Source organism: Saccopteryx leptura, chromosome 1, assembly GCF_036850995.1.
Source record: "Saccopteryx leptura isolate mSacLep1 chromosome 1, mSacLep1_pri_phased_curated, whole genome shotgun sequence".
Classification (NCBI taxonomy): domain Eukaryota; kingdom Metazoa; phylum Chordata; class Mammalia; order Chiroptera; family Emballonuridae; genus Saccopteryx; species Saccopteryx leptura.
Genome location: NC_089503.1, coordinates 292,977,144 through 293,002,527, shown reverse-complemented (window position 1 = coordinate 293,002,527; position 25,384 = coordinate 292,977,144). Strand labels below are relative to the sequence as shown.

Here is a 25,384-nt window from a genome sequence, read left to right as displayed (position 1 = left end):
TGGAAGCGCGTCATATCACTTGTTACAGATAGCAGTGACAAATATGGAATCGGACATTGACCATCTCATTAGCCAAAAGCAGGCCCATAGTTCCCATTGAAATACTGGTCAGTTGTTGATTTAATTTTACTTGGTCTTTATTTTAAATATTGTATTTGTTTCTGTTTTGTTTTTTTACTTTAAAATAAGATATGTGCAGTGTGCATAGGGATTTGTTCATAGTTTTTTTTTTTTTATAAATTTTTTTTAAAATTCATTTTAGAGAGGAAAGGGAGAGATGGAGAGAGAGAGAGAGAGGAGAGAGAGAGAGAGAGAAGGGGGGGAGGAGCTGGAAGCATCAACTCCCATATGTGCCTTGACCAGGCAAGCCCAGGGTTTCGAACCGGCGACCTCAGCATTTCCAGGTCGACGCTTTATCCACTGCGCCACCACAGGTCAGGTCATAGTTTTTTTTATAGTCCGGCCCTCTAGTGGTCTGAGGGACAGTGAACTGGCCCCCTGTGTAAAAAGTTTGGGGACCCCTGGTGTAGACAGTGATAAGAAGGTGCAGTAGACTGAATGATAATCTCTAAAAAGTTAGACCCTGTCCTAATCCTACTGTTAGGACATGGTGAATGTTATCTTATATGGAAAACAGGGCCTTTGTTATGTAAGTTAAAGATTTAGAGATTGGGAGGTTATTTTAGATTATCTGGTTAGGTACCTAAATCCAATGCTAAGTGTTCCATAAGAAACTGAAGGGAAGACAGATAAAGAGAGGGTAAAATGGTGTTAGGACAGAGTGAATGGCCTAAGCCAGGGAATGCCAAGGAATGCCCATGGCTACCAGATGCCATGAGGCATGGATGGATTCTTCCCTAAAGCCTCGGTAGGGAGTGTGGACCCACTGACACCTTGATTTTGTTCTTCTGGCCTCCAGAGTTCCAAAGGCATAACTGATCACTGCCCAATTTGTGGTTATTTGTTACAGTGACCATGGGGAACTAATACAGAAGGTTTTTCTGTCATTGTTTGGGAATGGGACAAAATTAGAAAATAAGAAAATATTAACCCTATACCTGGAATGTAAATAATTATTTGTTGACATAAACAGCACGATTCAATCTTGATATGATTCATAAAGCACCTCAGGATTGTCAGGGCCTCATTTATTAAGATACCAGATTTTTATAGAACATGTTATAAAACATGAAGAATACATGAGATTCTCCCCTGATACTATGCAGCTCTCCATTTCTCCGACACCAGTCGGGTGTCCCACAGTCCAGCTCAGACCTGACACTAACTTCATGCAGTGTCAACCGCCACAGGTTTAAGGGCTCAGTGCCCATACAGCAGACTCCAGTCACAAGTATTGGGTTCCCAGGTTACCACTTTTGAGGGGTTTCTACGGCCCCCTCCCTCAGAGTTGGATATGCCACCCTCCTGGCACATGGACATGTTTGCCAACTCAGAGAATCTGAACCCTGTTGTTTGGTGTTTTTTATGGAAGTTTCATTAGGTAGGCACAGCTGATTAAATGAATGGCCATTGGTGATTCAGTCTTTAGCCTCTCTCTCCCTTCTCCCTGGAGATTGAGGAACAGGTTGAAAGTTCCAAGCTTTTCTGATGACCAATCCCACCCAAGAGCAATTGGAGGGCTTGCCCAGAATCACCTCGTTAGAAGGAAAAATGATAAGAGTATCATTCAGGAAATGCCAAGAGCTTTAGAAGCTCTGAGCCAGGAATGGGGCCTAAAGACCAAATACCTTTGTGTGATTTTACAATATCAGATTAGGTTTTTTGAATGTTTGAACACATTGAATTTGCTATGCGTTCTTAAGTAACTGAGACTTTGACTTTGAGACTCGTATAAAATATGGAAATCTTTTGAAGTGTGTAAAGTGAAATGTATACACAATCACAGTGAAATGAGATATTGTGAAGAACCAACACGTGGGCAAAAGTAGGTTTACAGTTATTTGTATGGAAAAAGACATGTAGGTTATGCTTATTACAATAGCTTTATTAACTCAAATGAATGCCACAGTGGCACTTAGATATAATCTTCTAAGTGCTCAAGTTGCTGGCTTTCATTATTTACATAGTCTTATTGTCTAATTGCTATACTCTGTGTTTCACATACTCACAACTGTAAACCTACTTTTGTCCACCCTGGACAGGTGAAACACCATTTCCCTGTTTTCAGAAGGAAATGCTCTTCCTTACATACTCTAACTATTTGTAATTATTTTTTGTCACTAGAACTGCATATGATACTTTTATGAAAGCAAAAACTCCCTCTCTCCTACTTTTTAGGAAGATACTTAAAATTATGATAATTGTTTATACAGTTAGAAAATTGGCATTAACTCTTTTCACCAACAAAAATTCTAATGGTCTGTATATTTTGTGGTACTTTTATTCCACAAGAAACATGGTTATCTTTTTTTTCTCCCCATCTCTATTTCCCCTCAGGTCGTTATGTTAATGCACCAAGGCTATGTTTAAAAAGTAAAAAGTTATTTTGGCAGGAAGTGAAGAGGTGCTAACAGGGATGATTGCTCTGTCCCCAGGGCCTACAAAGAGGTGGACACACCACTGTAAACATTTGTTTAATAAATGACAAATCACATGAACCATAAACACAATTTAATGCAAATGGGATTTTGCTACTATTTGAATAGTTCTAATCAAAGTAGGTTTTGCATGAATTAGAGATTTCCATCTGGTTAATTATGATTTGTATTTAGGTAAAATGTGATTAAAATGTTGCAGTGGATGGTAATGATATTTTTTCTTCTATTTGTAATAATTGTAGGATTTTATAGTTTTGCTGAACAAAGGTATTTCACATTTTATATTCCTAGATATTCTGAGGGTTTGGTGAGGGTTTCCAATAATTACATTATTACTTTTTTTTAATTTGAGAAATTGTGTGTTGGGGGTTCATGTTCTTCCTGCCCTTGTAAACTTATTAACACCATGTTACCTTGCTTCAAAGATGCATGTTTTCGGCTGGTCCGATGGTAGTGGGTTATCAGAACCTATTAACTTAGTGTCACTAAAGTTGGTATACAACCAACTGCTAAATTTGACGGGCTTAAAAAAAAAAGATGCATGTTTTTGCAAATTCTAGAGGGAAGAGGGGAGGGAGTTAGGGGGAAGGGGGCAAAGGGGGTGTAAAAAGAGACATGGGTAGGGGGTGAGGGAGTTATATTCAGTGGGACACTTGAATCCATGTAAACAGAATAAGTTAAATAAACAAAATAAGGCACCTATTATAATCATGAACTTGATGTAGTGTTTCTGACTTCTTTGTCCTCCCCACCATTATTAAATAGATGGTGATGTGAGGGACATTTGAGAACAAAGAAATGATGTCTGACTTCCTTTTGGAAGGTAACACCAGGCCTGGGACCTACTGGGATGTTAGATGCTGAACCCAACTGGGAAGAGCCGCGTGGGTTCCTGGAGCACAGAGCACTCTAGGTCAAGTGGATGGAGAGTTCCTGGTGCCTGATTAAAATGAGCACTGATGAGACAAGGCGGGGCTGTTTTGAAACTCATTTCACAAACATTACTGTGCTTTGTCTCCTCAGCTGCCTTTATTGGCCCAGTGTTAGAAACTGAAGCAGAGGGATTTATTGGCTGTTAGACAGATATTGGAATAGGACTTTATTGGGGCCTTCTGCCTTCCAGTTTTATGGCATTCTATTCCTGCCACCCTACTGCCATCCCTGAGATGAAGGGGGATGGCTCCTGTCCCCTCTGCTCCCCCTGTGGCTTGTACTAGATGGCCCTTCATTACTAAATGGACTTGCAGCCCACATTGTGATCTCTGCTTTCTTTTCCCTGGAAGACTTCCCTGAGTTGAAGTTTCTGATTATGCCTGGTTCTCCACTCCCCTGACCACAACAGAATCCTCAAATGTTCCCTATTCTCTTCTATTAAAATAAAAAAATGAGAAAATGCGGATGTAATTTTCATTCTAGACTGTCTTCCAGATTCTCATACTTGTTTTGACTTTGAAGTAAAATGTTCATTTTCACGGGTTTTTGGTGGCACTAATCATTTGTTTATTTTTTTTCTATCCAGATACCCCACTGTTGGCAGAGTTTCTTAGGCTATGTTTTTTTTTTTTTTAAGTTAGAATTTTTTGTTTTTATGATCTCGGATTCCGAAGCAGTTTCTATTTATATAAGTGAATTGATAGCCTTGACACAGAAATATTATTCTTCCCTGAAGGAAGAACTGAGTTTGTTACAAAATTCAGGTTTGGTAAAAGCCTCTAAAGTATTTGTTTGAGACATATCTTGATTATCTTTACGTTCTGCTTTGAATTTGCAGTATGACAGATCCTAACTTGGCATCACTGGGGGGTAGTTTTTGCAGTCTTTTTATTTTTTTAATAGTGAGAGAGAGAGACAGACAGGGAGGGAGAGAGATGAGAAGCATCAACTCATAGTTGTGGCACCTTAGTTGTTCATTGATTGCTTTCTCATACGTGCCTTGACCAAGGGGCTATAGCAGAGCGAGTGACGCTTTGCTCAAGCCAGCGAACTTGGGCTCAAGCTAGCGATCGTGGGGTCATGCCCATGACCCCACACTCAAGCTGGTGACCTTAGGGTTTTGAACCTGGGTCCTCAGTGTCCCAGGTTGATGCTCCATCCACTGCGCCACCACCTGGTCAGGCCTTGCAGTCTTGACAATAACTTTTCTTGCAGACTTGCTTGCTTATTTTGGAGCACATCTTCCTTTATTTTCATATTTCTGTGACTTTTGCAGAAGTTTCTTTTTATTTTTTTAAAGATTTTATTTATTGATTTTATAGAAAGAGGAGGGTTGGAGGAGCAAGAACTATTAACTCATAGTAGCTTCACTTTAGTTGTTCATTGGTTGCTTGTCAAATGTGCCTTGACCAGGGTGAGCCCAGGGTTTCGAACTGGCGACCTCAGCATTCCAGGTCAGCACTTTATCCACCACACCATCACAGGCCAGGCCATTTTATAGATATGGAAATTGAGATATTAAGTTAAATGTGACTGCTAATAGTAACTGAACTATTTTTATGGCGAGACTTAGTGCTGTGTTTACATGTATGGTTTTTTATTTTTTTAAATATATATATATTTTTAATATATATATATATGTTTTTTAGTTTTTTTATTTTTTGTATTTTTCCGAAGTTGGAAACGGGGAGGCAGTCAGACAGACTCCCACATGCGCCCGACATGACTCCGGCATGCCCACCAGGGGGCGATGCTCTGCCCATCTGGGCATTGCTCTGTTGCAACCAGAGCCATTCTAGTGCCTGAGGCAGAGGCCACAGAGCCATCCTCAGTGTCCGGGCAAACTTTGCTCCAATGGAGCCTTGGCTGCGGGAGGGGAAGAGAAAGAGAGGAAGGAGAGTGGGAGGGGTGGAGAAGCAGCTGGGCGCCTCTCCTGTGTGCCCTGGCCGGGAATCGAACCTGGGACTTCTGCACTCCAGGCCGACACTCTACCACTGAGCCAACCGGCCAGGGTGGTTTTTAATTTTTTTAATCTTCACTTGAAAAAAGACCTTATTACCTTCATTTGATACATGAGGGAAGTGAGGTTTTAAGAGGTGAAGGGGCACTGAATGTGGCATAGATGGTAAAGTTGGAACCAGGTTCTCTGGATAGATATGGATATTAGGAGGAGAAAGTGTGCAGGTCAGACTATGTTGTGGGTACAGAACCTGTGATAAGTGATAAGAACCAGAACCAGGTCCAAACGAGATGTGTTGTTTATGGCATGTGAGTGGGAAGCAGAAAGTTCAGTAGCAAACAGGAGCACAGTTATAAATGTATGTACCTGCTTTTGGAGCCTGGCTGGCGTCCTTGACATGTCCTAATTCACTTAACTATCACCTCCATTTTGTCTCACGACTTTGCTTTATTTTGTGACTAATGCAGAGTGTGGCTTATGACAGTGACATGTAGACACCAGTTTAAAAGGCTTAGAAGAAAGGTATTTCTCAAATCTTTCAATTGATTTATCTGTAAAATGAGAAGATTGAATTAGGTGATCTGTAAAACCCTTTAAGAACCAACACTGTGTAATATACAGGAATTGTTAAAAATGGGCAGAATAATTTCTTAATTTAAGATTCAAATTTTATGATTGTCTTGCCCTCCTTTTTCTGAAATAATCTTTTAAAAACCATATCCTCAAGTTGTCTCTTGTAGAATATTATTTTAATTGGGTATTGGGCTTAAACTTTCATAGCAATACTAGCATACTAATGATGAACTTATCTTCTTTGTTTTCCAGGTTCTGCAGGAGCAGCTAAAGATGTGTAAGTACTTAACATTATGATTTGCCAAACTCTTTCTGAGAGAGACACTGCTTTTTATGATTATGACCTTTAGATATATGTAGGTATGACTGAAAGACATGGAAATACTTTCTGTAGTATGAACAAATCAAGTTTATCATTTGGTTTATGAGGAAAGTGTTAGTTGAAGAATGTGATTATTTGTAACTTTTCTCATTAGCCTTTCAGTTGCCCTTGGACTTTAATTTGGAACTTTAAGAAAGGGAAATTTGTGTTTCCATCCCAACTTCTGTAGAGACTTCTTCTATTTAAAAGCAGTGACCATTGGAGACTTAAGCCCCGAGCTCCTGTGCAGTGTCTTACGGTTAGACGGTGGCGAACAGCTGGAGCCCAGCCTTCACCAAGTGTACAGTTATTTATTATTTTTTTTTACAGAGACAGAGAGAGAGTCAGAGAGAGGGATAGATAGGGACAGACAGACAGGAACGGAGAGAGATGAGAAGCATCAGTCATCAGTTTTTCAGTGCAACACCTTAGGTGTTCATTGATTGCTTTCTCATATGTGCTTGACCATGGGCCTTCAGCAGACCAAGTAACCCCTTGCTTGAGCCAGCGACCTTGGGTCCAAGCTGGTGAGCTTTGCTCAAACCAGATGAGCCTGTGCTCAAGCTGGCAACCTTGGGGTCTCGATCCAGGGTCCTCCGCATCCCAGTTCGACGCTCTATCTGCTGTGCCACCGCCTGGTCAGGCTACAGTCAGTCATTTAAAAATTGATAATTAGATATTTAAGTGAAGGCATATGATCATTCAGCATAGCCAGTCAATTCTGAGTTGATCTTTAGACTGTAGCATATTTAATAAAAGGGCTTCTCTCTGTGAGAGGTTTCTGGAACTCAGGAACCCTTTCAGTATTTCCATATGCCCCTTTTCTGCATCTTCCTACCTTCAACTGAAGTCTAGTCAAGGCTTTGCATTAGTTCACTATTTAAGAGTATTTGCGGTTACTCCGTGGAGGGTGGCATCAACCCCTGCCCCATGCACCACAAACTGGTTTGATATGAAGACTGATGGTGCTGCACACACATCAAGAGGGTATGGAAAGGTCTATTGATCACATAATGAGGCTTTTTCGGGAGGGCAGGAGAGGCACCCAAACCAATCATTCAGCTTGAATGAAGGAAGACAGACGTGTGGCTTTGATTTTAATGGGGGTTGGGGAGTGGCGTGGGTGAGGACTCCCGTGCACAGGCAGAAGGTTGCCTGATCCGCTCTTCCCACCAGCACAGAGGAAGGAGTCCCCAGCTTTCTCACCAGCTGGCCCAGACCTGGGCAACATGGAAACTGTCAGTGGTCAAACACCCAAAATAGACTTTTTTTTCATTACAAGGAAGAATTCAGAGAAGATTAGAATGGAGTTGTATAGTTTTTGGGGACTTAAATGTGCATTTTATATGGGACTTTAGGTACAAAGGAAGCAGTATAGTTTGCCTCAAATTCCTGGTTGTAGTGTTTGAGTTTATTACAAAAACATTAGCCAGGCCCTGGCCACTTGGCTCAGCGGTAGAGCGTTGGCCCGGTATGTGGAAGTCCCGAGTTCGATTCCCAGCCAAGGCACACAGGAGAAGTGCCCATCTGCTTCTCCATCTTTCTCCCTGTCCTTCCTTTGTATCTCTTTCTTCCCCTCCTGCAGCCAAGGCTCCATTGGAGCAAAGTTGGCCCTGGCGCTGAGGATGGCTCCATGGCCTCTGCCTCAGGCGCTAGAATGGCTTCTGCAACAGAGCAATAGCCCAGATGGGCAGAGCATCGCCCCCTGGTGGGTACGCAGGTGGATTTCAGTCGGGTGCATGCTGGAGTCTATCTGACTGCCTCCTTGCGTCTAACTTCAGAAATATACAAAAAAAAAAAAAAAATTAGCTACAGTGAGTTCAGTATCCTCTCCCTCTTCCTGTTATTGCAGTGTCTTGGTCTCTCCTCACTCCTTCCCTTTCATTTTTATATGGTGTTGCCAGATTAATTTCCTCAAACACTCTCCTGCCCTTTTATAACCTCTGTTCAGAAATGTTCAATTATTTTTCATTGCCCACTGTATTGAACCCAGAATCCTTTGTGAATAAGAAGACAGTTTATGTTTTAGCCTTTATCTGACCGACTCTGCATGAGGTCGCAGGAAACAGTGCACCAGGATTGAGCAAGGCCAAAGACAGAGAGTGGAGCTGATGTCCCCTTCAGTGAGATGACTCTCAGGGGGCCCAGACTGACTGCATGCTTTCTGTCTCTGTTCCTAGATTTTTGCTATTCCTTCTACCTGGAATGGAATTTTCTCCAATTCTGTTTATATAAATTCAATTTTTTTTAGGATTTACATCTCATTCTTGTGAAAAGAATTTGATGTAATCAACTGGATATAATATGTCTTTCTCTTCTGAACTTGTATACCAGTTTTCACACCGCTCTTATGATACATCATTTTTGGCTTATATTGGCTTATATCTTCTTGTCTTGTCCCCTTGAAAACTGAGGGACGTGAAATGTCCTGCCCATCTCTGTGTCCCCTGTAGTTATTACTATTGTGCTTTGAACATAGTGTTCGATGAATATATATTGAATGAATTCTATCAGTTCTCTTCAAGCAGACATTGAATTCATGATTTCCTCTTTCTTTTAGAGGCATGGAAATTTCTAATAAAATTTAGTGGTGCCTTGTGGATATTTTGTCAACAAAATTTATTTCAGGATGTGAGATCCCATTTACCTACTTTCTAAAATCCTGAGTTCTCCAGATTTAATTTTTCTGTGGCTATAATGTAGCTCAGTGTATGTCCTGTAACTAAAAAAGATATAATTTTATTGAATAAATGACCCTTTTAAAAATTAATGTAGTGAATTTAATTGGAAAAAGTGAAAGAATATTATAGTATTACTTTACACAAAAGATATATTCAAACGTTCTTTTTTCTAAAGTAGAAGCTATAGATTTATAAACCTTGACTATAGCATTAGGTGATGCTATGAGTGAACAAGAAGCTAAGAAATTAAGACAATTTAAACCTTTTATAATGAAGATTAATTTTTTTTTTAATTTAAAGAAATTGATTCCGAACCAAAAGGAGTAGCCAAAATCATATAATGGATGTTAAGAGTAAGAACTTTAAATAGGGCCGCCACCATGTTATACAGACCACAGAAAATCTTTTGGGAGAATTATGGTTATTTTTAGAAGTCAGAAATGCTATAATTGACCCCTTAGTGTATAATAAAAAAATCAGTTCTTTAGGGAAGTTCTGCAATTTTTACTATATCTCCCCTTTCCTATTTATTTATAGGCAAGAAGCCAGGGTAGAATAAAAGTGATATTTCTTTCTGTAAGTAGATCACTGTCTACTGGGGACTAAAGTCCAGTGTGATAAGTATTAATTATTAAAGTAGTAAGAATTTAGCGCTACTCTGGTTTTGGAGGGTGAGCAAGAGGTTGTGCGGGAAGGGGAGGAGTGACAGCGGGCAGAGGCAAGAGCCCGTAAAGAGGCACTTGGTCCGTGGCAGCAGGATGGCCGCCACTTTCCTGGGAAAGCCTGTCTGTTTCCACAGAGGTGAAGATGCGGTCGAGGCGCAGGCCTGGCCTGTGCATGGCCTCTGATGCCAGGCTGGTAATGAATTGTACTTGATTTTGTATGCATTCAAGAGCCATACGAAATTTTAAGGTGGAGAATTGCGTGATCATGTTTGAGCTTTAGGGCGATAAATCCCAAAGCAGTGCCCTATGTGAGATGGGGGAGGGGTGAGGCACAGAGGAGTGATGGGGGTAAGGCCGCAGGAGGGTCAGACAGTTGACAGTCACTGTGGGAAAGCTGAATAGGTGATGGGGTCAAGGTACACTTGGAAGTAGAATTGATAAGATTTGTTGAACCACTGAGCAGGGAAGGTAAGGGAAAGGAAAATTCAAACTTGAGTCAAACTTGACCAGGTGGTGATGTGGTAGATAGAGCATTGACCTGGGATACCGAGGACCCAGGTTCGAAACCCCAAGGTTGTTGGCTTGAGTATGGGCCGTTCTGGCTTGAGCGCGGGCTTACAGCTTGAGTGTAGCCTTGCCGGCTTGAGCGTGGGATCACAGACATGACCCCATGGTCTCTGGCTTGAGCCCAAACGTTACTGGCTTGAAGCTCAAGGTTGCTGGCTTGAGCAAGGGGTCACTGCCTTGAGCAAGGGGTCACTGGCTCTGCTAGAGCCCCCCTGGTCAAGGCATGCATGAGAAGCAATCAGTGAACAACTGGGGTGCCACAACTATGTGTTTGATGTTCTCATTTCTCTCCCTTCCTATCTCTCTGTTTCTCTCTCTCTCTCTGTCTCTCTCATTAAAAAAACAAAAACAAACAAAAAACTTTAGCCAAGGAAAGGGATGGCTGATAATTCAGAGGTCAAATGGGTTAATGGGAAGCCATTGGCTGTGGCATGATGACCACACTGGTTTCCTGGGGACAGTAGTTTCAGTTGAGTGGCGTGAGTTAAAGAGGAAGTGAGCAAGGAGCCAGGACGTGTGTGTGGTCTTTCACAAGAAGAAGCACATTTTTAAAAAGTGTATATTTCTCTCATAAAAGTAATAATACCAAGAAAATTTGGAGAGTACAGAAAACTACTTTTTTACAAAAGAGTAAAAATAGCTATCATCCTACTACTGGTGACAACTATCATTAGTAGCTTACATTATTCCATATTTTTCTAATTACTTCTGCTTGATTGTGTGTATAGACACTTTTGTATGTTGAAGTCTGTTACTCTTTAATTTTTGCATGGAGGAGTTATAGGTGTACTTATAGGCTAAAGGATAGTGACCAGTAGGATCAGAAAAGTTGAGGGTAGTTTGGGGATGGTGTTATCTGTGGTGAGGGAGAAAATAATTGATAGAAATAGATGGCCTGACCAGGCGGTGGCGCAGTGGATAGAGCACCGGCCTGGGATACTGAAGACCCAAGTTCAAAACCCTGAGGTCACTGGCTTGAGCGTGGAATCATAGATAGGACTGCATGGTCACTTGCTTGAGACCAAAGGTCGCTGGCTTGAGCAAGGGGTCACTGACTCTGCTGGAGTCCCCCGATCAGACACATCTGAGAAAGCAATCAATGAACAACTAAGGTTCTGCAATGAAGAATATATGCTTCTCATCTCTCTCTCTTCCTGCCAGTCCCTGTCTGTCCCTCTCTCTCACTTAAAAAAAAAAAGAAAAGAAAAAAAAAGAAACAGATGATAGAACAGGCAACAAGGATTAAAAACGTTGAAGCTTAACCTTAGAAACTTGAGATAGGAAGGAACGCACAGGTGAAGTTACCTAGAAATTTAATTAAGACAGACTAGCATGCACATCAGGGAATGAGCCTTTCTTTTTCTGTCTCTTCAAAATTAAACCACAGTACAGTGACATGCAGAAAAAAATAGAAGTTAATTCAACATGATGACATTTGGCTGTTTTTACAAATCTGCAAATATCAGCCATGCTTTTTTTAAATTAAATTAAAATTTATTTCAGTGAATGATCTTTAACTATTTGGCACAAATAGGTTGTGTTGAGATATTTTTGGTTGGAAATGGCAGAAGCCCAGCTTAAACTGGCTTAAACAAAAAAAAGGAATTCATGGGCCCGTGTGATGGAAAAGCTGCATGGGTTGGGCCATCGTGACAGCTGGGCCCAGGTAATCAAGTGACAGGAAGAAGCTCCCCCATCTCTGCCTTCCTGTTTTTGGCTTCATTCTCAGGCAGCTTTCCCCAAGTGGTGATGGAGATGCCAGTTTATATCTTAGCAGCTTAATAATTCCTGTAGAAAAAGGGCTTCTCTTTCCCTGTGATTTGATGAAAAGTCCCAGGGCTCGGCTCTCCCTGGTCAGGACATGGGGTCATATGCCTCTGAATTAGTCAGTGGGCCAGGGGGAGTGGGAGCTGCTTAATGACCAGGCCTAGGTCATGTGCCCACTGCCGGAGCCTGTCAGTGCCATTAGCTCCACATGACTACATGGCCAAAAAGGGGGAGAGGGGCAGTTCCCACCCCAAAGAAGAATTGGAATGCTGTTACCAGAACGAGGGCAGTTCTATCTGAGCAGGCAGAAATAAGGCCTGTTCTCCATGTGGGTCAGTGTTCATGTCTTAAAAAAAGATTTCAACTTAAAATTTTAAGCAGTATTTATAAGAATATTATAAATATGTTTCAGATGAGACAGTACTATACAGCTTGACTCAAGTTTAATATTTGCTGTTAATTCAAAAGACCATAGCCACTCACTGTAAGCAAGATAATTCAAATGCTTCTTGCACTTAAAACTTGTAAAGTGGCATTTCATTAATATTTCATTTTTAACAAAGCAATTTTATTAATATGGAAGGTGGCAGCTATGGAGAGAATTATTTTGAAATGAGTTTGCATAAAACACATGGAAGTTCTGTTTTTTTAAAAAATAAAATTATGAATCTCTAATCTTGAGTTTCCTTGGAATTCTTTATTAATTTTCGTTTCTAAAGCACTTGTGTCAGCTGAGCCCTCTCTGTTCCTTGTTTCACAGCCGAGGGTATCTCATGGACTCATTTCTCCTCTGTGAAGTAGCAGGCAGGGTGCGGAAGGTGGGGTGAGGGTAGGATTGGGAAAACATGCATTTTGGAAACAGAGAGACCTACCATTTACTAGCCATGTAATATTGTGTCCTTATTAGCAAAATTGGGATATGGGAACTGTGCAGAGTAACCACCTTCATTATCATCATCATTCTCAGTTAGTAGCTCCTCTTGACTGAGGACTATATGCTACATAGTGATTCTAGCATTTCAAGTGCATTATCTCATTCCGTACCCATGACAGTCTGATGGGGCAATAATGCTGTTTCATTTTACAAATGAATGAGGCCTAGAGCACTTAAGTAACTGCTTGGGGGTTACAATGGGTTCAGTAGATTCAGTATCCTAGGATAATACTAGGTATACACTTGACTGCCACCCAGTAAGTGCTATAGAAGTATTAGGTGGTTTTAGCATTGTTGAAAAGATTTAGCAGAGCCTCCGTCATGATACCTTATGGCAGAAGACCCGTCGCATTGAGGGCCTGGCCTTCGTTAGAAATCAGACAGTCCCAGGGGTTGTCCATCAGTACACGGATAGATTTTCCTTGGGGTAGGACCCAGTGGAAGAGGAGCAGGTAGAGGGAAAGTAAAGTAGCTGGCGGGTTTGTCCAGGGACAGAGAGGGAGAGGGTGACCAGCAAGTGTTGCTAAAATGCTTGACTGCTAGGCACCTGCTGGAGAGAGAGGGGGAGGGACACCCTAGGGGCTGATGACTGGGGACAGGGAGGGTGGATGGACTAGAGGTGAAGGCTCAACAAGAAAGCAGCGCATTGGGAATGGAAACATCAGAAGGAAGGCTTTTCCCCCCCAAGGAGTGGGATTTTCTGCTCTGCAGTGTCAAAAGTGAAGCAGTTCCAGGGACTAAGCTCTACTGAGCAGCCATGGGAGTCAGTTTTAGAACAGCAGTTCAAGTGGTCGGGATGGAGAGAGTCAGCAAAATGTGAAACAAGAAATTGATTTGGTGATTTTTGTGGATTTTAAAATTGTCTAAGATCATGATGCTTAGGAGGAAAGCCAGAATCTTCAGGGCATTGAGGCTGTTACAGCTGGGGTCCGAGGCCAGAGGGGAGAGGCTTTGAGTGAAGGTGAACTTGGCCGGGGCGAGAGAGCTCTGTGGGAGGGCGGCCCCCATCTCCTGCCGGAGGCTGTGGGTATGAGAAAACCAGCTGTGCTGCGGGAAAAGTGGTACCATCCCGGAAAAACAAGTTTTCGTTAGGTAGAGAGGTGAAGAGAACATTCCCGACTTAGAGCAAATGATACTTTTACAGCCAATGATGAACACCCCCGACACTGTGTGCTTCTTAGGTGGAGAGCAGTAAACAGGGAGCGAAACTGTAATTTCACTCTTGCCCCATTTGCCCCGTAAAGAGAGTGACGCCACTCAAGTTCTCCAGCAGCACGTTCTGGAAGAAAGAAAGGGACCAGTACTGGTCAAGGGGCTCATCCAAGGAGGGGGATTTAAAGATAACTGTTTTAAAAAGTTTTGAAATTGTGAAGAAATGAACAAGGTTGTATTATAGGTCAAAATAATCCATGGTAAAGCATGAATTCCGCCCTGAAACAAGTGTAATTAAAAAGCTGGAGCAGTCATAAAAACATTATAAAGAAAATGAAATAATTATACTTTATCTGGAGAAGTGCCCTGTGACCAGAAGTCAGCACTGTCAGTGAATAAACCTGTTCGGAAGATTACTGTTCAGAAGATTACTCACTAAGAGTAGATAGTTAGCTACACATAAGGTCTCCAGAGGTTCCCATATTAAGTTTTTTCTGTTTACAAATCAAACGAAGTTAGTGGCACTGCAAATATGGAAAAAGAAAAGACTACAGGCTGTTTTTGTGCTTCTTAGATCATCACTAATAAGATAGCTCTAAATTTAGAACATTTTTCTTGATGAATAAGTAAAAAAATAAATCTTTCTCTCTTTTTTTTGGCTACATAACTATGTTAGGTCTGGAGAGCTGGGGAAGTGAGAACTTTGTGCATTTTAAGGTGGCTATAGCCAGGATGAGTTAGGAGATGCCAACTGGGGACAGAGGCGGGGACTGCTGTCTAGCATTTGTCATCTGTATCTGTCCTAGAGAGTGCGTGTAATGTATCCCATGCTGTGGTTCCTCATTTTACCTTGGAAACCCCTTTTTAGGCCACTTCAGATTGCTATTTTATACAACCCAGAAACTAAAATATAGTGATGGAAATATTTTGACTACCATGTATGACTGAGGAAGAAAAAAGTTGTGGTTTGTGTGTATTTGATATAGTAACTTTAGTTAAGGTTTCTCTTAATTAAAGTGCTAGTTATTGATAAGCTAGAGGTTGTGGTGATATAAACTGACTGAAAGGTTTAAGTGTTCTGTATGGATATTTGGTTTTAGATAGGTTTGTACAAAATACATTGATACATAGGACAGGCAGAGGAAAGTCCTCTTGCCCCAAAAAGCCACCACAGACACGAACCTGGTTTTGAGGCAGCCCACTTCCTGGAACCTTGACTTAAAAGAAGTCAGAGTTATGGTTAGAGAAAAATCCAGTCTTTCTGGTTCATTTAGGAAAGGTCTACAAAGCTAAGGGGATGGGTCTGTAGTTACCTAGAGAATATGGACCAGTACAGACAATCTGAGAACGGTTAAGGGGCCCAGGCTGATGTTAGCAAGTTCACAGGAAGTAGGCTATAAGTATTTGGTGGAAACTCTGAGATATAAGAAAGCAGTTTTGAAACTTGAAGGTATCCAACTGTAAGCTTAGTTGTGGTTGTCGATGGTTGGTTGCTTATTTATTTCTTTCTTTTTCTGACGTGCTGTTTGAGGGCTAAGTGTTGGGACAACTTTGGTAAGATAGATATCACTCAACAAGAGTATGTCATTTTTAAACTATCAACTGAGGATTTACCGTATCTTTTTAACACTCTCCAAAGTGGAGGTAATGTTAGCGGTCCACCTCAAACATTTTTACTGGTCCTGTGACCAAGAATTTCAGTCAGAGCCTGTGAGCTGTGGTCTCACTCTGGGAGATTATTATAATAACCAGTGGGTCACTTTGGCCTTGACACAGTCTTTCTACTTGAATACCTGACTTGTTCTTTGATAAAAGGAGCTAAATCTCTGCTAACCAAAAGAGACCAAATTTTACTTAAATACTCAGTTTATTTTTTAAACCTGATCCAAAATTGCTAATACATGTTTCACAGTTCTTAGGAAATGTTCCTGTGGTTTTAAAATTTTCTTTATAGCTGGAATTTGAGCTTATGATTAAAAAAATAATTATACTTACATTTTTTTTCAAGTACTACATCACTTTCCACAACTTTTCATTTGATGTATATGGTCAGAAATAAAACATTATTTTGATGTCAGAAAAAGCAATTTATCATTAGGCTTTTGGTCATGCTCCCTCTGGAAAAAGTAAATGTGTCGCACAGGCTTACTCTGTAGAGTAGTGGCTCACACACAACTAGAAAATGCAGTGACTACTCGTTAACATTAATGCAGTCCTTTAGTATTGTACTTCCTTGCTCCTTTGCTCTCCGGACAACAGAAGTAAGTCTTGCTTCTGGAATTGATCCTGGGTACAACTGTAAAATGGACAGTGTTGAACCCGGGTCTAGCCCCTTCTCTGCCCCCCCCCCCCCCGCCTCTCTCTTCATTGGCACTGAAGCACACATAACTGATAATAGAAAACTCGAATTTGTAACTTGAGCCAACAAGTACAGTTAAACTATACTTAAGCTCATCCTTTTTAGACTCCTAAAATTATTCAAATAGTTGGTTGCTTATACCTTTGAATAAAAATAGTCAACCTACCTGCTTCTTTATACCTCTCCTTACCACCCTTAGGGCATTAAAACCGTGGTAAACCGAAGGGCTTCCTCTGTATAGTTTTAGATTCAGTTCCATATTGCAGGGAGAATTTTGTGGCTGTTTAGTCCCTGGTTAGATTAGAGATGGCTGCTGTAGCTTCTTCTGTTTCCCGTTTCCTCTCTTGAGAGCACAAGGCTGGCCTAGATTAGAACTGAGGTGAAACTAATGACAAAGAGTGGACTTTCTTCGCCAGGCAGGAACTTTCTGTTTTCCTGGCAGTGCCTTTGAGAAAGGGGTAGGCCCGCTAGGTGGGAGGCGTGGAATTAGTCCCCTGACCTGGGTGGTTGCCTTGTTAGGGGGTGCTTGTCCTCTGTGAGACCTACTAGTCACCTGATTATCACTAGACCCACAAATAGAGTCAGACCTCAGTGTGCCCCAAGGGACAAGTGCACAGTCTGACCTGGGGGGAATGAGCTTATACTACAGAGTGAAGCAGGATTTTGTAGTTTGTAGTCCTAGACATTTAGAGAATGTGTGTGGGAATGGATTCTAAAGGTATGAGGGCAAAGAGGAAGGAATATATACTGAATTAGACTGAATTTATTGTTATATTTAAAGAGATTCTAGATTCAGTAATTTAGGTGCAAGGCTAGGACTCTTAACGGTTCAATTAACTTGGTTGATCAAAGTTACACTCTGAGCAGGGAGGAGTGTGTCAGATCCCCTGACGGGGGAGGAGTGTGTCGGAACCCCCCTGACGGGGGAGGAGAGTGTCAGAACCCCCCTGACGGGGGAGGAGTGTGTCAGAACTCCCCTGACGGGGGAGGGGTGTATCAGAACCCCCCTGACGGGGGAGGAGTGTGTCAGAACTCCCCTGACGGGGGAGGGGTGTGTCAGAACCCCCCTGACGGGGGAGGAGTGTGTCAGAACCCCCCCCTGACGGGGGAAGGAGTGTGTCAGAACTCCCCTGACGGGGGAAGGAGTGTGTCAGAACTCCCCTGACGGGGGAGGAGTGTGTCAGAACTCCCCTGACGGGGGAGGGGTGTGTCAGAACCCCCTGACCAGGGAGGAGTGTGTCAGAACCCCCCCTGACCGGGGAGGAGTGTGTCAGAACCCCCCCCTGTAGGGGGAAGGAGTGTGTCAGAACTCCCCTGACGGGGGAGGGGTGTGTCAGAACCCCCTGACCGGGGAGGAGTGTGTCAGAACCCCCCCTGACCGGGGAGGAGTGTGTCAGAACCCCCCCCTGATGGCGGAGGAGTGTGTCAGACCCCCCTGACCGGGGAGGAGTGTGTCAGAACCCCCCCTGATGGGGGAGGAGTGTGTCAGACCCCCCTGACCGGGGAGGAGTGTGTCAGAAACCCCCTGACGGGGGAGGAGTGTGTCAGACCCCCCTGACCGGGGAGGAGTGTGTCAGAACCCCCCCCCCGATGGGGGAGGAGTGTGTCAGAACCCCCCCTGACTGGGAGGAGTGTGTCAGAACCCCCCTGACCGGGGAGGAGTGTGTCAGAATCCCCCTGACCGGGGAGGAGTGTGTCAGAATCCCCCTGACCGGGGAGGAGTGTGTCAGAAACCCCCCCTGACCGGGGAGGAGTGTGTCAGAACTCCCCTGGCGGGGGAGGAGTGTGTCAGAACCCCCCCTGACCGGGGAGGAGTGTGTCAGAACCCCCCTGATGGGGGAGGGGTGTGTCAGAACCCCCCTGATGGGGGAGGAGTGTGTCAGAACCCCCCTGACCGGGGAGGAGTGTGTCAGAATCCCCCTGACCGGGGAGGAGTGTGTCAGAACCCCCCCCTGACCGGGGAGGAGTGTGTCAGAACTCCCCTGACGGGGGAGGAGTGTGTCAGAACCCCCCCTGACCGGGGAGGAGTGTGTCAGAACCCCCCTGACGGGGGAGGAGTGTGTCAGAACCCCCCTGATGGGGGAGGGGTGTGTCAGAACCCCCCTGATGGGGGAGGGGTGTGTCAGAACCCCCCTGACCGGGGAGGAGTGTGTCAGAACCCCCCCCGACGGGGGAGGAGATGTCAGAACCCCCCTGACCGGGGAGGAGTGTGTCAGAACCCCCCCTGATGGGGGAGGAGTGTGTCAGACCCCCCTGACCGGGGAGGAGTGTGTCAGAACCCCCCCTGATGGGGGAGGAGTGTGTCAGAACCCCCCCTGACCGGGGAGGAGTGTGTCAGAACCCCCCTGACGGGGGAGGAGTGTGTCAGAACCCCCCTGATGGGGGAGGAGTGTGTCAGAACCCCCCTGACGGGGGAGGAGTGTGTCAGAACCCCCCCTGACCGGGGAGGAGTGTGTCAGACCCCCCCCTGATGGGGGAGGAGTGTGTCAGAACCCCCCCTGACCGGGGAGGAGTGTGTCAGAACCCCCCTGATGGGGGAGGAGTGTGTCAGAACCCCCCCTGATGGGGGAGGAGTGTGTCAGAACCCCCATGACCGGGGAGGAGTGTGTCAGAACCCCCCCTGATGGGGGAGGAGTGTGTCAGAACCCCCCCTGACCGGGGAGGAGTGTGTCAGAACTCCCCTGACGGGGAGGAGTGTGTCAGAACCCCCCTGACGGGGGAGGAGTGTGTCAGAACCCCCCCCTGACCGGGGAGGAGTGTGTCAGAACTCCCCTGATGGGGGAGGAGTGTGTCAGAACCCCCCCCTGATGGGGGAGGAGTGTGTCAGAACCCCCCCTGATGGGGGAGGAGTGTGTCAGAATCCCCCTGACCGGGGAGGAGTGTGTCAGAACCCCCTGACGGGGGAGGAGTGTGTCAGAACCCCCTGACGGGGGAGGAGTGTGTCAGAACCCCCCCCTGACCGGGGAGGAGTGTGTCAGAACTCCCCTGACGGGGAGGAGTGTGTCAGAACCCCCCTGACGGGGGAGGAGTGTGTCAGAACCCCCCCCTGACCGGGGAGGAGTGTGTCAGAACTCCCCTGACGGGGAGGAGTGTGTCAGAACCCCCCTGACGGGGGAGGAGTGTGTCAGAACCCCCCCCTGACTGGGGAGGAGTGTGTCAGAACCCCCCCCTGATGGGGGAGGAGTGTGTCAGACCCCCCTGACCGGGGAGGAGTGTGTCAGAAACCCCCTGATGGGGGAGGAGTGTGTCAGACCCCCCTGACCGGGGAGGAGTGTGTCAGAACCCCCCCCCCCGATGGGGGAGGAGTGTGTCAGAACCCCCCCTGACTGGGAGGAGTGTGTCAGAACCCCCCTGACCGGGGAGGAGTGTGTCAGAATCCCCCTGACCGGGGAGGAGTGTGTCAGAATCCCCCTGACCGGGGAGGAGTGTGTCAGAAACCCCCCCTGACTGGGGAGGAGTGTGTCAGAACTCCCCTGGCGGGGGAGGAGTGTGTCAGAACCCCCCCTGACCGGGGAGGAGTGTGTCAGAACCCCCCTGACGGGGGAGGAGTGTGTCAGACCCCCCTGATGGGGGAGGGGTGTGTCAGAACCCCCCTGATGGGGGAGGAGTGTGTCAGAACCCCCCTGACCGGGGAGGAGTGTGTCAGAACCCCCCTGACCGGGGAGGAGTGTGTCAGAACCCCCCCCTGACCGGGGAGGAGTGTGTCAGAACTCCCCTGACGGGGGAGGAGTGTGTCAGAACCCCCCCTGACCGGGGAGGAGTGTGTCAGAACCCCCCTGACGGGGGAGGAGTGTGTCAGAACCCCCCTGATGGGGGAGGGGTGTGTCAGAACCCCCCTGACGGGGGAGGGGTGTGTCAGAACCCCCCTGACCGGGGAGGAGTGTGTCAGAACCCCCCCCGACGGGGGAGGAGTGTGTCAGAACCCCCCTGACGGGGGAGGAGTGTGTCAGAACCCCCCCCTGATGGGGGAGGAGTGTGTCAGACCCCCCTGACCGGGGAGGAGTGTGTCAGAACCCCCCCTGATGGGGGAGGAGTGTGTCAGAACCCCCTGACAGGGGAGGAGTGTGTCAGAACCCCCTGACGGGGGAGGAGTGTGTCAGAACCCCCCCCTGACCGGGGAGGAGTGTGTCAGAACTCCCCTGACGGGGAGGAGTGTGTCAGAACCCCCCTGACGGGGGAGGAGTGTGTCAGAACCCCCCCCTGACCGGGGAGGAGTGTATCAGAACTCCCCTGACGGGGAGGAGTGTGTCAGAACCCCCCTGACGGGGGAGGAGTGTGTCAGAACCCCCCCCTGACCGGGGAGGAGTGTGTCAGAACCCCCCCCTGATGGGGGAGGAGTGTGTCAGAACCCCCTGACCGGGGAGGAGTGTGTCAGAAACCCCCTGACGGGGGAGGAGTGTGTCAGACCCCCCTGACCGGGGAGGAGTGTGTCAGAACCCCCCCCCGATGGGGGAGGAGTGTGTCAGAACCCCCCCTGACTGGGAGGAGTGTGTCAGAACCCCCCTGACCGGGGAGGAGTGTGTCAGAATCCCCCTGACCGGGGAGGAGTGTGTCAGAATCCCCCTGACCGGGGAGGAGTGTGTCAGAAACCCCCCCTGACCGGGGAGGAGTGTGTCAGAACTCCCCTGGCGGGGGAGGAGTGTGTCAGAACCCCCCCCTGACCGGGGAGGAGTGTGTCAGAACCCCCCTGACGGGGGAGGAGTGTGTCAGACCCCCCTGATGGGGGAGGGGTGTGTCAGAACCCCCCTGATGGGGGAGGAGTGTGTCAGAACCCCCCTGACCGGGGAGGAGTGTGTCAGAACCCCCCTGACCGGGGAGGAGTGTGTCAGAACCCCCCCCTGACCGGGGAGGAGTGTGTCAGAACTCCCCTGACGGGGGAGGAGTGTGTCAGAACCCCCCCTGACCGGGGAGGAGTGTGTCAGAACCCCCCTGACGGGGGAGGAGTGTGTCAGAAACCCCCTGATGGGGGAGGGGTGTGTCAGAACCCCCCTGACGGGGGAGGGGTGTGTCAGAACCCCCCTGACTGGGGAGGAGTGTGTCAGAACCCCCCCCGACGGGGGAGGAGTGTGTCAGAACCCCCCTGACGGGGGAGGAGTGTGTCAGAACCCCCCCCTGATGGGGGAGGAGTGTGTCAGACCCCCCTGACCGGGGAGGAGTGTGTCAGAACCCCCCCTGATGGGGGAGGAGTGTGTCAGAACCCCCCCTGACCGGGGAGGAGTGTGTCAGAACCCCCCTGACGGGGGAGGAGTGTGTCAGAACCCCCCTGACGGGGGAGGAGTGTGTCAGAACCCCCCTGACGGGGGAGGAGTGTGTCAGAACCCCCCCTGACCGGGGAGGAGTGTGTCAGAACCCCCCCCTGATGGGGGAGGAGTGTGTCAGAACCCCCCTGATGGGGGAGGAGTGTGTCAGAACCCCCCCTGATGGGGGAGGAGTGTGTCAGAACCCCCATGACCGGGGAGGAGTGTGTCAGAACCCCCCCCTGATGGGGGAGGAGTGTGTCAGAACCCCCCCTGATGGGGGAGGAGTGTGTCAGAACCCCCCTGACCGGGGAGGAGTGTGTCAGAACTCCCCTGACCGGGGAGGAGTGTGTCAGAACTCCCCTGACGGGGAGGAGTGTGTCAGAACCCCCCTGACGGGGGAGGAGTGTGTCAGAACCCCCCCCTGACCGGGGAGGAGTGTGTCAGAACTCCCCTGATGGGGGAGGAGTGTGTCAGAACCCCCCCATGATGGGGGAGGAGTGTGTCAGAACCCCCCCTGATGGGGGAGGAGTGTGTCAGAATCCCCCTGACCGGGGAGGAGTGTGTCAGAACCCCCTGACAGGGGAGGAGTGTGTCAGAACCCCCTGACGGGGGAGGAGTGTGTCAGAACCCCCCCCTGACCGGGGAGGAGTGTGTCAGAACTCCCCTGACGGGGAGGAGTGTGTCAGAACCCCCCTGACGGGGGAGGAGTGTGTCAGAACCCCCCCCTGACTGGGGAGGAGTGTGTCAGAACTCCCCTGACGGGGAGGAGTGTGTCAGAACCCCCCTGACGGGGGAGGAGTGTGTCAGAACCCCCCCCTGACCGGGGAGGAGTGTGTCAGAACTCCCCTGACGGGGAGGAGTGTGTCAGAACCCCCCTGACGGGGGAGGAGTGTGTCAGAACCCCCCCCTGACCAGGGAGGAGTGTGTCAGAACCCCCCCCTGATGGGGGAGGAGTGTGTCAGAATCCCCCTGACCGGGGAGGAGTGTGTCAGAACCCCCTGACAGGGGAGGAGTGTGTCAGAACCCCCTGACGGGGGAGGAGTGTGTCAGAACCCCCCCCTGACCGGGGAGGAGTGTGTCAGAACTCCCCTGACGGGGAGGAGTGTGTCAGAACCCCCCCCTGACCGGGGAGGAGTGTGTCAGAACTCCCCTGACGGGGAGGAGTGTGTCAGAACCCCCCTGACGGGGGAGGAGTGTGTCAGAACCCCCCCCTGACCGGGGAGGAGTGTGTCAGAACCCCCCCCTGATGGGGGAGGAGTGTGTCAGACCCCCCTGACAGGGGAGGAGTGTGTCAGAAACCCCCTGACGGGGGAGGAGTGTGTCAGACCCCCCTGACCGGGGAGGAGTGTGTCAGAACCCCCCCTCGATGGGGGAGGAGTGTGTCAGAACCCCCCCTGACTGGGAGGAGTGTGTCAGAACCCCCCTGACCGGGGAGGAGTGTGTCAGAATCCCCCTGACCGGGGAGGAGTGTGTCAGAATCCCCCTGACTGGGGAGGAGTGTGTCAGAAACCCCCCCTGACCGGGGAGGAGTGTGTCAGAACTCCCCTGGCGGGGGAGGAGTGTGTCAGAACCCCCCCTGACCGGGGAGGAGTGTGTCAGAACCCCCCTGACGGGGGAGGAGTGTGTCAGACCCCCCTGATGGGGGAGGGGTGTGTCAGAACCCCCCTGATGGGGGAGGAGTGTGTCAGAACCCCCCTGACCGGGGAGGAGTGTGTCAGAACCCCCCTGACCGGGGAGGAGTGTGTCAGAACCCCCCCCTGACCGGGGAGGAGTGTGTCAGAACTCCCCTGACGGGGGAGGAGTGTGTCAGAACCCCCCCTGACCGGGGAGGAGTGTGTCAGAACCCCCCTGATGGGGGAGGAGTGTGTCAGAACCCCCCTGACGGGGGAGGGGTGTGTCAGAACCCCCCTGACGGGGGAGGGGTGTGTCAGAACCCCCCTGACCGGGGAGGAGTGTGTCAGAACCCCCCCCGACGGGGGAGGAGTGTGTCAGAACCCCCCTGACGGGGGAGGAGTGTGTCAGAACCCCCCCCTGATGGGGGAGGAGTGTGTCAGAACCCCCCCCGACGGGGGAGGAGTGTGTCAGAACCCCCCCTGACCGGGGAGGAGTGTGTCAGAACCCCCCCCTGATGGGGGAGGAGTGTGTCAGAACCCCCCTGATGGGGGAGGAGTGTGTCAGAACCCCCCCTGATGGGGGAGGAGTGTGTCAGAACCCCCATGACCGGGGAGGAGTGTGTCAGAACCCCCCCCCTGATGGGGGAGGAGTGTGTCAGAACCCCCCCTGATGGGGGAGGAGTGTGTCAGAACCCCCCCTGACGGGGGAGGAGTGTGTCAGAACTCCCCTGACCGGGGAGGAGTGTGTCAGAACTCCCCTGACGGGGAGGAGTGTGTCAGAACCCCCCCCTGACCGGGGAGGAGTGTGTCAGAACTCCCCTGATGGGGGAGGAGTGTGTCAGAACCCCCCCATGATGGGGGAGGAGTGTGTCAGAACCCCCCCTGATGGGGGAGGAGTGTGTCAGAATCCCCCTGACCGGGGAGGAGTGTGTCAGAACCCCCTGACAGGGGAGGAGTGTGTCAGAACCCCCTGACGGGGGAGGAGTGTTTCAGAACCCCCCCCTGACCGGGGAGGAGTGTGTCAGAACTCCCCTGACGGGGAGGAGTGTGTCAGAACCCCCCTGACGGGGGAGGAGTGTGTCAGAACCCCCCCCTGACCGGGGAGGAGTGTGTCAGAACTCCCCTGACGGGGAGGAGTGTGTCAGAACCCCCCTGACGGGGGAGGAGTGTGTCAGAACCCCCCCCTGACCAGGGAGGAGTGTGTCAGAACCCCCCCCTGATGGGGGAGGAGTGTGTCAGAACCCCCATGACCGGGGAGGAGTGTGTCAGAACCCCCTGACAGGGGAGGAGTGTGTCAGAACCCCCTGACGGGGGAGGAGTGTGTCAGAACCCCCCCCTGACCGGGGAGGAGTGTGTCAGAACTCCCCTGACGGGGAGGAGTGTGTCAGAACCCCCCTGACGGGGGAGGAGTGTGTCAGAACCCCCCCCTGACCGGGGAGGAGTGTGTCAGAACCCCCCCTGATGGGGGAGGAGTTTGTCAGAACTCCCCTGACCGGGGAGGAGTGTGTCAGAACCCCCCTGACCGGGGAGGAGTGTGTCAGAATCCCCCTGACCGGGGAGGAGTGTGTCAGAATCTCCCTGACCCGGGAGGAGTGTGTCAGAACTCCTCTGACCGAGTATCCCTGACAAGCTCTAAGGCGGCTGTCCTCTGTAAGGTGACTATGATAGTGGGAAAAACTGTCCCTGAGATGGGCTCTTAGGAGCAGAGGCCTAGTGGTGGCAGAACTTAACCACCTGAGATGTGGTGGGCACACTTACCATAGTGGACAGCAGGGATGAAGAGGCAATTCAAGTGTTTTATCCGGGAAGGATCTTTGGTCATAGCTAGTTGGTCACAGGCTCCCTAGGGATAAATTAGATGGATGGTCTTTTAAAGGCTAATTTTCTCTCTCTGTATATTACTTTCTTCTTTTTAAAATTTTATTTATTGATTTTAGGGAGAGGAGAGAGAGAAAGGTGGAGTGGGGAGGAGTGGGAAGCACTGACTCATAGTAGTTGCTTCTGCTTGTCATATGTGCCTT

The 25,384-nt window shown here is 48.7% G+C and overlaps 1 protein-coding gene across 1 annotated transcript in view; it reads left to right on the top strand.

The window, feature by feature from the left end:
• Positions 1–25,384, top strand: part of C1H12orf75 (chromosome 1 C12orf75 homolog) — a 58,028-nt gene that overhangs the window by 8,677 nt on the left and 23,967 nt on the right. Inside the window, exon 2 of the mRNA XM_066361210.1 lies at positions 6,277–6,301. Coding sequence (XP_066217307.1) covers positions 6,277–6,301 — 25 coding nt within the window. The remainder of the gene's footprint in view (positions 1–6,276; positions 6,302–25,384) is intronic.